The sequence below is a fragment of the Falco naumanni genome, chromosome 5 (assembly GCF_017639655.2).
Source record: "Falco naumanni isolate bFalNau1 chromosome 5, bFalNau1.pat, whole genome shotgun sequence".
Taxonomy (NCBI): Eukaryota; Metazoa; Chordata; class Aves; order Falconiformes; family Falconidae; genus Falco; species Falco naumanni.
In genome coordinates this window covers 91,645,473-91,657,751 of record NC_054058.1, presented here as the reverse complement: position 1 = coordinate 91,657,751, position 12,279 = coordinate 91,645,473, and the positions used below count along the sequence as shown (strand labels likewise).

At 46.1% G+C, this 12,279-nt stretch overlaps 1 protein-coding gene across 2 annotated transcripts in view; it reads left to right on the top strand.

Moving 5' to 3' along the window:
- ABCD2 (ATP binding cassette subfamily D member 2) overlaps positions 1-5,322 on the top strand; it is a 49,825-nt gene extending 44,503 nt beyond the window's left edge. For both annotated transcript variants that reach the window (XM_040594804.1, XM_040594803.1), the window contains exon 10: positions 835-5,322. In XM_040594804.1, the coding sequence (XP_040450738.1) occupies positions 835-1,045 (211 nt within the window). In that variant the 3' untranslated portion in view covers positions 1,046-5,322. The remainder of the gene's footprint in view (positions 1-834) is intronic.
- The last annotated feature ends 6,957 nt before the right edge of the window (positions 5,323-12,279 follow it).

The window sequence follows — 12,279 nt, the reverse complement described above, 5'->3', positions numbered from 1 at the left end:
ACCTTTGAATATTTTCGGTGCACACACCCTGATACTCACTGAAAGATCTGTGACTCCTTTACAGACTTTTTTATTTTAGTCCCTTGCAAACTGAACCATATTTTAGGACTGGAGGTTTCTTTAGCCAACCTTATAAGATGCAGGGGAACAAACTGAGGTGTAATTTGAACAAACTAGAGTTTTACCAATGGTATCAGATGCACCGTGCCTGCCTGAATGTGTTTTCTGCTGAGGGGGTAAAATGTCTGTCAGAAAGCGAGGTAAATAAAATAAACTGGGACTAGCATGCCTGAGTGAGAAGGGAGCCTTGTCTGCCGCTGCTGTTCAAGCTCCTGTAGAAAAAGGAGTCTGGTGGAGTTGCAGTGAAGGCAACTGTAGCCACAGACAACGTTTCTAAGAGGGAGGCTGCCACCTTGACCAAGGACAGGAGATGATGAGGAAAACCTCCACAGCCCTGCTGCCCACTCCTGCCAGCGTCACTGCAGGTGAGGACCTCGGCAAGCCCAGCTGTGCGGGGCACCTGAGGCAGTGCCCACCCCAGCTGGGGAGCCCACAGCAGTGCTGATAGCTTACAGCTGGCACCTCACTGCTGAATTTCACCAGATGGCCCAGGGAGGTCCTGGGGACAGGCTTTGAAATACCCAAATCCCTTACAAAAGAGTGTCCTGGGATTATGAGTGACTGAAAAAAAGATCTTACCCAGTGATCCAAAACTGGGCAACCGGCAACTTCTTGAGAGACAGCATTGAAAAGAGACACAGGCACCCAAATTTGCATGCAAAAATGAACCATCTGTTCCCTGAGGCGTTATTAATATTTTAATTTCTACTGCAGGAAGTACCACACTCACTTGCTGCAGTTTGACGGACAAGGAGGCTGGCGTTTCGAGCAGTTGGACACCGCTATCCGTTTATCACTGAGTGAGGAAAAACAGAGACTGGAATCCCAGCTTGCAGGAATTCCTAAAATGCAGCAGAGACTGAATGAACTGTGTAAAATCTTGGGAGAAGACTCAGTGCTTAAAACAATGGACAAAGAGGAATAAATAATTTATGTTTTATGTTTTTAAAAGTATTTTTTTAGTTAAAAGCATTACAAATTCAGCCGTCATCCTTTGCATGCATTGTGATAGAGGCTTAGAGCATAGAGAAACACAGCCAGGAGAAAATAATGCTCTGAATGGTATGTAAGACTTTAGTGTTTTAGTATTAAGGAAGAAAGTGGTTGAACTGTGAAAAGAAAACAAGCAAGTGCACAGAGTATAAGATTAGTCATTGCAGCTTATGTTAATTCCTAGTGAAAGCCCGATTCACTGCAAAAAACTACCCGTACACTTAGGTTTTGTAGGTGAATTTTTGCCTGAGACTTGGCCTGGAGAATGTGCTTTTGTACCAGGTCACTGTGTGCGTATGATATGCCTGCTAGGCAGAGCAAACCTGGCATGAAACTCAGGCATGGAGCACGGCAGAGGCAGCATCTGGGTGAGTAACAGATGCATGCAAAAATCTCAGTTGGGTGTAAGAAAGTTTCTCTGAGCCCACATAAAACCGAAGTTCTGTTCTACTGCTGAATTGCATACACACCTCCACCTGCATTTCCTTAGGAGAAAATGTAACAGGCTGAACAGAAGACAACTGTCTGAGCAACCTGCTGCCCATGTGACAGAGAAGCCGGGGTAGAGCTAAATATGTAATATACTTGTGCTGTACTTTACGCTATTCTGCATCGCTTCAAAGCCTCTTTGCCCTTCGTGATACATCAGTTTCTTGGGGGGATTATTTGTGTTCCCTGTTCAGTAACCTCTGATGGAGGGATGGAACTCTGGGCCTTGCATCCAGTGACTTTAGTTTTCGCTTGACTAAGTCATTCATCTGCTCCATGGGTCTGATCCATCTGGAGTCCGTCTCTGACCCAGTTCCTCCGCTGGTAAAATCACGATATAGACACTTGTTTGTTCCACGAGACACTTCGTGACAGGAAGGACTGTAGGAGAGGAAACTGTCAGTTTCTAACAATACGCTGAATTCTCAGGCATGGCTGTCCTGCCAATTAAAATGCTCAGCACTTATAAAGGTCTGTGAAAAGCTAGAGCATTTTGTAACCACTAATTAATATGCCTGCCGTATTTTGGTAGAGTGGCTGAACACTGCCCTCCCCGGGAGCAAAGGCACCAGTTAACAGCTTTACTCTCAGACGCACTCGCTGTCCCGTCTGCTTTTCAATTCAGCAGGAGCCCGGTCCCCCGCCAGTCAGAAGGTGCTTTGAACAGAAGCCGCTAAGACAGCGCTGGCTTGAGCGCCTTGCTGCAGCCAGCACCGGTGAATTAGAAGTAAAGAGGTGAATGGATTTAAGAGCTCTTATCTGCCCTCTCTGACTGCAAGTGCACAGCAAATGGGCGGCTCGGGAGTGAAGATCAGGAGGTGTAGGAGGCTTTGCAGATGGATAAATGAGCCTTGGCTGAGATGTAGCAATCCCGAAGTTTGTTGGTTGTTTTTTTCCTAGAAGCGTGATTCCTTAGAGGATTTCTTTCTGGTATGCTCGGTCTAAGAAAGGCAATGCATGAGCTGCTAAGAACTGTTAAGAAAGGAGAAATATTTTGGTGGTATTTGATGAGCTGGGAATGTTTGATCACTCTGAATTTAATATAAATTGTTTACTTTTTCTGATCACTTCAAGAACTAAGGGGAAGGTAAATTAACCCAGTCTGCAAAATCCCAGTCCAATGTAGCATTAGCCCATCTTCCTTCTCACTGTGTGCTTGTCTCGCTGCTTGGTATGACACTGGCACTGAAAAATGGAATAAGCCTGCTCCCTGTCCTGCTTCTCCAGAGTCTGTGGCTTGTATGTAACCCTGGTACTTCTCCTGGTGACAACAGCTTGTTCTTCTCATTAGTTTTCTCTGTAGAGTCCCTTGGGACATCTCACTGACACAGAAAGGAATGCTCTTGGGAGCGTTTGAAAGGGATGAGAAATTAAGGTTCAAGATAATCGGATGTTGTACTGTAAAGTGCAGACTGGAGGTCACTGCTGTGGTGAATGGCATGTGCATGCATTTTAATTTGCAAGTGTCTCTGCTTGTCCCTCTCCCTGAAGGCTAACTTTCCTCCTTCTCATCTTCAAAGACAAATTCAGAACTGCTAAGGAAAAAAAGAAGTCAGCCAAGAATCTGTTCTCGGTGCGCATAGATGAGATGACTGATGATTTTAAAGGCTTGCACATTTCTGAGTTATGTTTCTCTAAGATGGTGATGAATCAGGCACACACTATGTGCATGGCCTTGTCCCAGCTGCAGTGTGTCCTTCTGCTAGCGCAAAGCAGCTGCAAAGCCGCCCTTCCACAAGCCTCTCCCAAGGCAGAAGCCGAGGTGGAAGAAGGGGCATTAGTGTTCCCCACCCCTCAATAACGCTCTTTACGATGTGGCTGGGAGCTAAACCAGGGTTGTCCAGTCCCTGAATAAGGAGGACACCGAAAAGTGCTGACCGATTGGCCTAATTCGGCACAATTCCAGGTGCGGTCCTGCACACTCCCAGCCTCCCACCAAAGCTCTGCCATGGTGCTTGACTTGTTGGGAGCCACTATGGGCAAGCGCAGCATCTGAAATCTGCTGTACCGCCTTGCAGAGATCAAAGCTGACTGTCCCTCATGGCACAACAGAAACACATCTTCAGGTGAAGCCATGTTTAGTAGAAGAAAGTTTTTTTGCTGTTTGTTTTTTTTTAAAATGAGATTATGCACAAAACATGGAGAAGATATTTTACGTTACTGATGAAATTTTAATGAAAACCAAAATTGCACAAGGATCAATGTAATAGTATTTTCATTGAAGTTTGATTTATACTTGTTGGATCTAGTAAGAGATTTAACCATTCCCATTCAGTAATATCGTGTAAAATATCCTAGCATCTCACTCAGCTATTTACATTCTTGTAGGCACGACCAGAACATCAGAGGCTGGTATGAGTAGAAACCCTTGTCTAAACAGGAATGTTCTGAGTAATACTGAGCCAGTTTTAGAAGTATTTACTGTACCAGTGGCTTATTATTTTTAAAGTTAGTTTTGCAGCTGGAGGAGAAGCTGTCCTGGAGATTCTGTCTGCAAACTTTCAAGTTGTTCCAAGGGCTAATTGAGACGGGAGCCTCTGGTTCTGTTTGTGGAGAGTTTTACCTCTGATGTGATGCAGGCCATAAGCCAGCTCACTCTGTGCTGCTTTGGACCCAGCTGGGGAAGTGCGAGCAGAAGTGCGTGCTCCCTGCTCAGGGAATAGCTCAGGGAGATGCTGCTGCGGAGCCGAAGTGTGCAGAGCACTTGGTCCCTGCAGTGCGAGAGGGTCAGAGCAGGGCGGGATGCCTTGCTGGAATCCTTTTTCGTGGTGTAATGAGAGCTGCTCGTCCGTGTTCCTTCCCTTTGTGGTGTTCAGGAGCTATCACTCCCCAGGAGGCTGAGGAAGCTACTTTTTCGCCTTCCGTCTGCCTGACATACCTAGCTGGAGCTAGCCAGGTCCAGCTTGTTGTGTCGCGGCATCTATACATCCAGGGCTGTATAGATGCGAAGTGCTCAGTGCACCTAGCCTCCTGTGAGCACCCACTCATCCTCCCAGGACTCAGGGCAAACTGGACTTGCCTGGGTCTGCATCCTAGAGGAGTACATGTGCTGAGCAAAATTCATACCAGTCTCAGGCACGGAGTAACCGTACGATAGAAATGTGAAATATCGGCATCAGTTCATTCAGATAATTCTGGGATGTTTTGCAAGAATCTTCAGAATGGGAGGGCACATGTGCATGGGATTTCAGTATTTTAACCTAGGAGGAGTTTGTTTTTCACTTAGTTTTGGGACCAGACTCATTCCTGTTTTGGGACCAGACTCATTCCTGTTTTAGACTTGGAAGACCCCTTCTGCCGCAGGGGTAGAAAACCCCACACATCTTTTAGAGGAGTTTTTTGAAACCAGTGAGATTTGTATTTGAGCGAGGAATGAAGGACTGGGTATTCAATGGGATATATTAGGGAAAATCGCAATAAAAATTCTATCCTAAAGCAAATGAACACATCTACAGTCCCCTCAATATATCTATATGATGATAATGCATGTCAAAGTCAAGTTTACGAGCCTGTGATCAGAAATTTCAATCGTATATAGAATGAAATCCCCCTACTCAGCTGTTCATGGAACTTAAAGAGAACTGAACTGCTAATCAAATGTGTCTTTGTTTTGTTTATGTTTGATATTAATGCCTTTTAAGAGCAGACAATTTATAAAGCAATAAATTATGCTTTACAGTTGTAATTTATTCCAACCTCAAATAAAACACATTGCATTTACTTTGAGATTACAATGTTCCTTATGAATCGTTCACAAAGCAGTCCGGACCTGCCTGTGTGTGCTCTGGGAGCCCCTTCCCGACCCTCGTTTCTGTGATGGGGTAGGAAAGCTTGGGGAGGATGTTTGCGTGTTTGCAGGTTAAAACAAGAGCTTCATTCCTAGATCGGGCTGGCATCAAAGGCTGCTGTGAGGTTTGTCATGTCTCAGGCCCACCCACTTCAGCGTGGACCTGACTCGTGACGGGAAGGTGACAAGGAGCTGCCACCACTTGCTGGGGAGTTCTGCAGGGAGGCTGGGCACCGAGCAGTGTGCCAGAGGACAGTCTCAGTAGTGAAACATCAGGTGGCCTCAGCAGCATCGCTCCCAAAGGCTGTTATTATGGTCTTTGTAAGTTAAAGTTATGCATGAGGCATCGATGTCACAAATATTACAAGCAAGTGCCCATGTTGGCCTAGAAACGGAGAGGTTTGATTTCTTGAGGATGAAGATAAAAAAGGCAGTTTCTTTAGCCCTTCAGACTACCAGGAGTATGAGGACATCGGTTAACTCCTTGTGTCTAGCCCCTTCCCAGCTGTGGCAGGGGACGATGAGGTACCGTGCGGTGGTACAGGACCTGGATTGTGCAGTTGGGGAGCCCATGGCGATGGTGGTCACTTCCTTACAGGAAGGCTTGTCCCCCACGCCTCCCTTCCAGCTACTGCACCCGCTCAGAGGGAGAACACTGACAGAGAGCAAAGTTCAGGACATGAGCCACGAGAAATGCATTTTTGGGGATCTCTGGGGGGCTGTAGGACCGCGCTGGGGCTCATGCATCAGCCCAGGAGGAGACAGGCTATACTGTAGCAGGGGAGGTGAGCTGAAAGCTGCAAGGTTGCACTTGAGTTTCACTTTTTTTTTTTTTTTTTTTTTTTTGCAAGATGTGCTTTGGTGTCTTTCTTTGGAGAGCATTCCTGCTTTTTGGTTAGGCCACCAGCATGTGTTCACTGAAGTACTGGAGCCCTGAGCCTCTGCCCAAGGGTTAAGTATTCCCAGAAGAGATTGGACAGCAAGGCTTGTATCACAGAGGCAAAAAGGACTTAGGAAATATGCAGAGCAGAGGTGTTCAAAGACTTCTCACAGGTGAAGTTTTCAAGTAAGTGGGGAACATCTGGAAGAACACCTTGTGCTGTCTCTCTGTGGCCTTATTTCTGATTATGGCTCATTCTGCAACACTTGCTTTGTATTTTTTAAATAAATGTCTTTAACCTCATGTGAGGGAGACTATCTGTGAGATGGTAACAGTGACATATTAAAAATACTACTCCCACCAATCCAGAACAATCTTTTTTTAAACAGGTAATTAAAAAAGGGAGGAAGAGATGTTGTGGCGGTGGCTGGTGCAGGGCTGAGGAGCCAGCTGGGTCCTGGGGCTGAGCCCCCGGTGAGAAACCAGACTGGCATGAGGTCTGGGAAAAAACAGTCCAAGGGCCCATGGGAAAAGCCAGAGGTTGGAAAAAAGGCAATAATGAAACCTGTCTTGGACATAAAATGGTTATGTAATAGCACATTACTCTTCTTCTCTTGTCGTCAAACACATAAAGGCAAGCTGACCCTGACACAGTGTTTAGATAATAACACAGCGAGAGAAAGAAAAATGTTCATTTATTGATCAATTATAGCAGGAAAATTGTCATAAAAGTTATTTAGGTTGAAATATCTTTGAAAGAGAGTTTATAGTTGTGGTGGTTTAGAGCTGCATTTTAAATAGATCAGATTCATAATGCTTTTCATGAAGATTAGGGTCTTTGGAAAGCAGAAATTATTCTCACCATAAACAGCAAGCAAGCTATTGAAGCAAACCCAACGTATTTCATATTTAAAGCAACCAAAAAAATTGCACTCAGTAACTCTAATATTCTTGTCCTCTGTATCTCACTTAAAATGTTCTTCTCAATTACAGCTACGCTGTGCTATAAATACATGAAGTTTATGAGAGACTTTATCAGTTGGTGTTTCCTGTGCTGGTGTGTTTGGAGATCTCTATCTTTTTTATACAGGTTGCACTAAGTCTTCCTTCCCACCCTTTGGCCCGTTTTCTGTCCCCGCCGGGATGGGTGCAGCGCTGAGACATCTGGGTGCTGGTGCTGGTCCCTGGGAAATGCACTGCCCAAACACGCGTGTGAGCAGAAGTCCCTGAGCATCCCGTAGCCAGACCTTGCAGGTTGCTTCCCAGCAAGACAAACCGCATCCTCATGGGTTGGCTCCATGGGGGCTCTGCCTTTGATGGTAAGTGCTGGAAGAGAGCAAGCGGGGTGGTGGGTGCTGTCAAATGCATCCGCTTTTTCTTTGTAGGTAGTCAACAATCACTTTTAGGAAAAGTCTTAAGAAATAATGTCCACACAACTAAAATGATGAGTAGCTAATAATCGGTAGTAACAAGGTAGTAACGTGAGGTACTAAAGTGCAACAACTAGTAGTGATAAAGCTGGGCTCTGCGAGATGTATGCTCACAATAACGGGACATTCTTGCACAGAGCAAACACATCCCAGTACCAGTTTACACCTGCAATGCCAGGTGATTTAAAAGTTACACAGCTCATAGTAATGAAAAACAAATAATCCTCTTTTAATCCCAGCAAGCGGTCATCAGAAGCATACAACCGCCTTTCATCGTGTCCTTTGGAGTATTTCTAGGTAACCCATAAATATAACCAATTCTTAAATAATGGCACGCCTTGTCTGAGCTCTGCTATTCAACCAAAAATCCCCTCATAACCAGTATGAAATGGCAGCCACAGATGCAAAATCACAGAAATCCCTATTTCCTTACCAGTGCAAAATGAGCATGCAAAGAGGCGCTGTTGCAGCCCCTTGCTATCCTATTTTTATACAGTAATCGTGTTACAGAGAATTCAATCCCTGTCTAATCGCTAATGTTCCCTTATGTATGGGCCATATGGCTCGTCGCTGAGCATCAGAGGATGAGGACTGTTGATTAGACTCTTCGTGCTTACATTGTTATGGGTGAAAAAAAAGAGTGATTAATGCGTTTCATGCCAAGATGAAAGCAGAGGCAAGGTATGCTGCTGGCCAGGGAGAACGACTATGCTTCCTTTGTAAGGACTTACTTCCAGGGACTGCTGAAGGGAGGTTCAATTCCTCTTTCAAGTCATGGGCTGAAAGCTGTTTCTGTCTGAGAGAAGTTTTAATTAACAACCAGAGGGGGAAAAAAAAACCCCAAATGGTGGTGGCATCATCGGTTTTAAATAGTTTAAAAAATTTCTGTTTCTAAAAAATGAGCCTGCCAGATATTCCCTTAATCAATCCATCCTAGCCTTGTCAATCTCCCATGACCCGCTCACCCTGCTGTGACAAGGGGCTACTCCACGAGGATGGAGCGGTGCTGGCCAGGGTTGCGCGCCCCGGCTCCCTGCAGAACACTACTGGAGCACCTGCTCCTCTGCCCCACTGAGTGCCTCCAGGAAACCCAGAGTTATTGCTCCAACCTTTCCAGACCCCTTCCCCTCCAACCAAGGATTGTTTCCTAAAAATTTACCTTCTCCGTCTCTTGGCTTTAACTCCTGTTCTGCCTGTCAAACTTCCAGTGCAGGCTGGACTTCCCAGGGGTGCCTTAAAGACAAACCAGATCTGATGGGCCAAAGTGTGCTCTTGCCTAGGACATAGTTCAGGGGTGTATCATCAAATACCTGCCTAGGTGACCAGGAAGCGTAAGGCCACATTCCAAGCGTTGCGGTTTGTTTTGCTAAAGCCATGCTTGAAGATGCATGTTTACTTTGCTAACTCAGAGCCTTATGCTGCTGCAAAAGGCATAAATGAGATGCAGAAGTTGGAAGTAGACAAATTCAGGCTTGAATGAAGCCAGGACAGGTTTGACTTCTGATGGGTACTGGGATGCTCCAGCAGAAAGTGCCTGGTTTGGCACAGGACATTGTTTGATGGCATCTATGGCTTGTGTTATGCAGTGCCCAAACAGCCCCTCCTGGCCAACAGGCAATTATAAAAGTGAGAGCTCCAGCGCTGCTGGCATCAACAGGGCTGCAGCACCCTGCGTGTTCAGGGACGCCTCAGCCAGCATGCTGAGCTCCACTGCACAGAAAACCTGCTCGTGAGTTTGCAAGGAAAGGACTTGAAGGATGAGTCTCTCCAGCTCTTTTTCCTGCATTTGTAGGTGGGCAAGTACAGTCCGACCCAAGCTGCCCTGCCCTGGCACCCATGAAAGCACGTGTAACCAGCATGGCCCACCCTGGAAAGGCAGTTCCTCCCTCGGGAGCTGCCCAGTGTTCCCAGTGCCCAGCTGAACACCACGCTGGGCTGTGCTAAACGCAGCGCTGGGCTGCCTCCGGGTCAGAGCTGGCTCCTGCCGTGCCAGCCTGCAGCATGGGCAGAAGACCTCTGATGTCTGTGTCTGCCTGCCCGGACAGGTCTTAAACTGGCCATAGTCTGGGTTTGCGCTCTAATCCCATCTGACTGTTACATTCTTTTCAAGTTTTTTTTGGATTTCTTATGGGTGGAGGCAGAAGAGGCATAGCCACATGCTCTCCTGAAGAATGAGGCATGTGTAAGCAGAAACTATTTGCTTTGTTGCTCTTGAAGCTGAGTCGGCATCCACGGCGGGCTTGGGTGGGGGTGAGGACACAGCTCTGCCATGTGCTGTGGAGACCTCACAGTCTTAGTTTCACTACAAATCCCCTTTGTCAGCATGCAGGAATACTTAAAACCTGGGAGAGTTCTTCATCACCGGTGTCTTGCTTCATTCACCTCCATCAGTTTCTCCTGCAGTTGGCTGAGCACCAGATCCAGGCACAAATACACAAGCTTCTGCGCAGTCTTACAAGCTCAGATTTCCTGTTCTGTGTGTAATGCTAAGCCTCAGGAATCCTGTTTGGAAAGTGCTGCTAAAACTCCAGTCTGCTGGGCTTCTGGCAGGAAAGAAAGGTGATGCCAAGTTGAATGCCATGTTGAGTAGCGGAGCCAGATTCATCGGCAGTGAAACACTGGACATGTCAGGGACACTGAAGAGAACAAATGTTTGGTCTATGAAGCTTAGAGATGCCTGGCATCGATACCTGTTCTTAAAAGGTTTCCTTAATGACACTGACATTAGATTATTAGAGAGGAACTTGCAAGAAGCCGTGTTACTGCTGAGTTTGCAGACTCGTATCAGTGCAGCATTGCCAAGGTTTGCTCCTGAGCCAGGCTTTCCTTCGCAGGATAGCCAGAGTAATTTTATCAGCAAGCATCTCCTGTAAAGATTAATGATAGTGAGTGGGTGCGTTCTGATGATGACATATGCAACTCCTTTTTCTATGAGTGGGCTGAGAAATGGCCATTACTTTCAGGTATAACACGTAAAATAGCTGCTGCATTCATGGCCCTTAATGTTACAAAGGCATTTGAGGGTTTGTTTTGTAGGAGTATAATTTCAAGGTGCTCAGCAGCTCTTGGGAGCGACTGACTATGCAATACACTGTGGAATATATAATTGGTGGGATCTGAAGCCAAAATTATTCACAGATCCTAAATTCCTTCCTAAATTCTTTTCCCCGCTGTTTGCATGCTGCATTACTTAATTGGAGCAGATCTGCATCCTGATCAGTGCTGCTGTGGGCAGGGCTCAGTAACCACGGCATTTCCCAAGAGTTTCATGACTTTATCTCTGCCAGGCTGACTGTTTTACTAGCCAAACTCATCTGCCACCCTTAGGAAGCCTTCGGTGAGGATGATGTAAGCTTTGCAGGTGTAGATGAAAGCTGAATTGAATTTGGCCTTCAGTTATTCTTTGTTGGGAAGGACTGACATGACTGATAAGCTGAGGGGGAAACATATTGGGGAAAAAAATGAAACATGTCTAAGTTTCCTTCCAGTCAATTCCAATGCTTGAATTGGTGCTGCCTGCCTTTACAGAAACCAGCTATAATAGACTGGGAAGAGCTCTCACGTTGCCTAGGGCATAGCTTTGATCAAACAACCTCAGCTTGCCTCTCACAAAGCTTTCTTCATGCACCTGATATAGGATCCTGCCTGAGATAATGAATCATGATGCATTTAAAAGAAATTAAAGGATTCACATCAAACTCTGCCTCTAATCCAAGCCAGCACCTTGATCATTCCTCCTGTATGCAGTGCAGGAGGGCAGCGACAGTCCCGGGCACTGGCTCGTGGGCTGAGCACCCGCAGATGTAGGTCACTGCCATCTGAGAGGCAGAATCAATATTTCAGGGTGCATTGCTCCCTCTAGCTCATGAGTTTAATTGAAGGGGTAGAAGAGCTAAAATTAATTTTTGAACAGCCTGACTGGAGGGCAAAATCATCTTAATTAAATCTCATTCACTCTTCCTCTGATCCAGCAGGCAGATGGTGCTTCCCTCCCGCACTTTGAAGAGGTTAGCCCAGAAAGGCTTGCAGAGAAAGCAGGTCTAAGACCGTCAGAGCTCACTTGCAGGCAGGTTTCCACTGCAGGGATCACTGACGCTGCCCGTCTGTCCGTGGACCAGAGAACTGGAAGGAAGAGACAGGATTAGAGGGACATGTTCCCAAGCCTACCCTTCCATGGCAAAATAAGGGGGTCAGATCTTTTGGAAATTTTAGGGTTTTTTCCTCTTGTGCTTGTGCTTCTATTTATTCACTGTTTTGAGCACAACTGCTTAGACCCTAGGCTGGCTTTTTCAAGAGGAGATGCTGGGGAAGGTCCCTGGGACAGGGGGCTGCCACACAATGCCGGCAGTACCTAGCTGGCATATGCACCCACGGCACTGCTTTGCATTGCCTTTGCCTGTGGTTCATATTTTCAGGCTTTACTCTGGCTGTGAAGCTAGAAATAGTTGCTTTAAAAAAAAAAAAAAAAAAAAAAAAAAAAGAAAGAAAGTTGTGGCTTTCTCTCCTTTACTTATTTCTACTGGACTGGAATTCCCAGGGTCAGGGGTAAATCCAACTGTTTGGAGATTTGTGATAAAAAG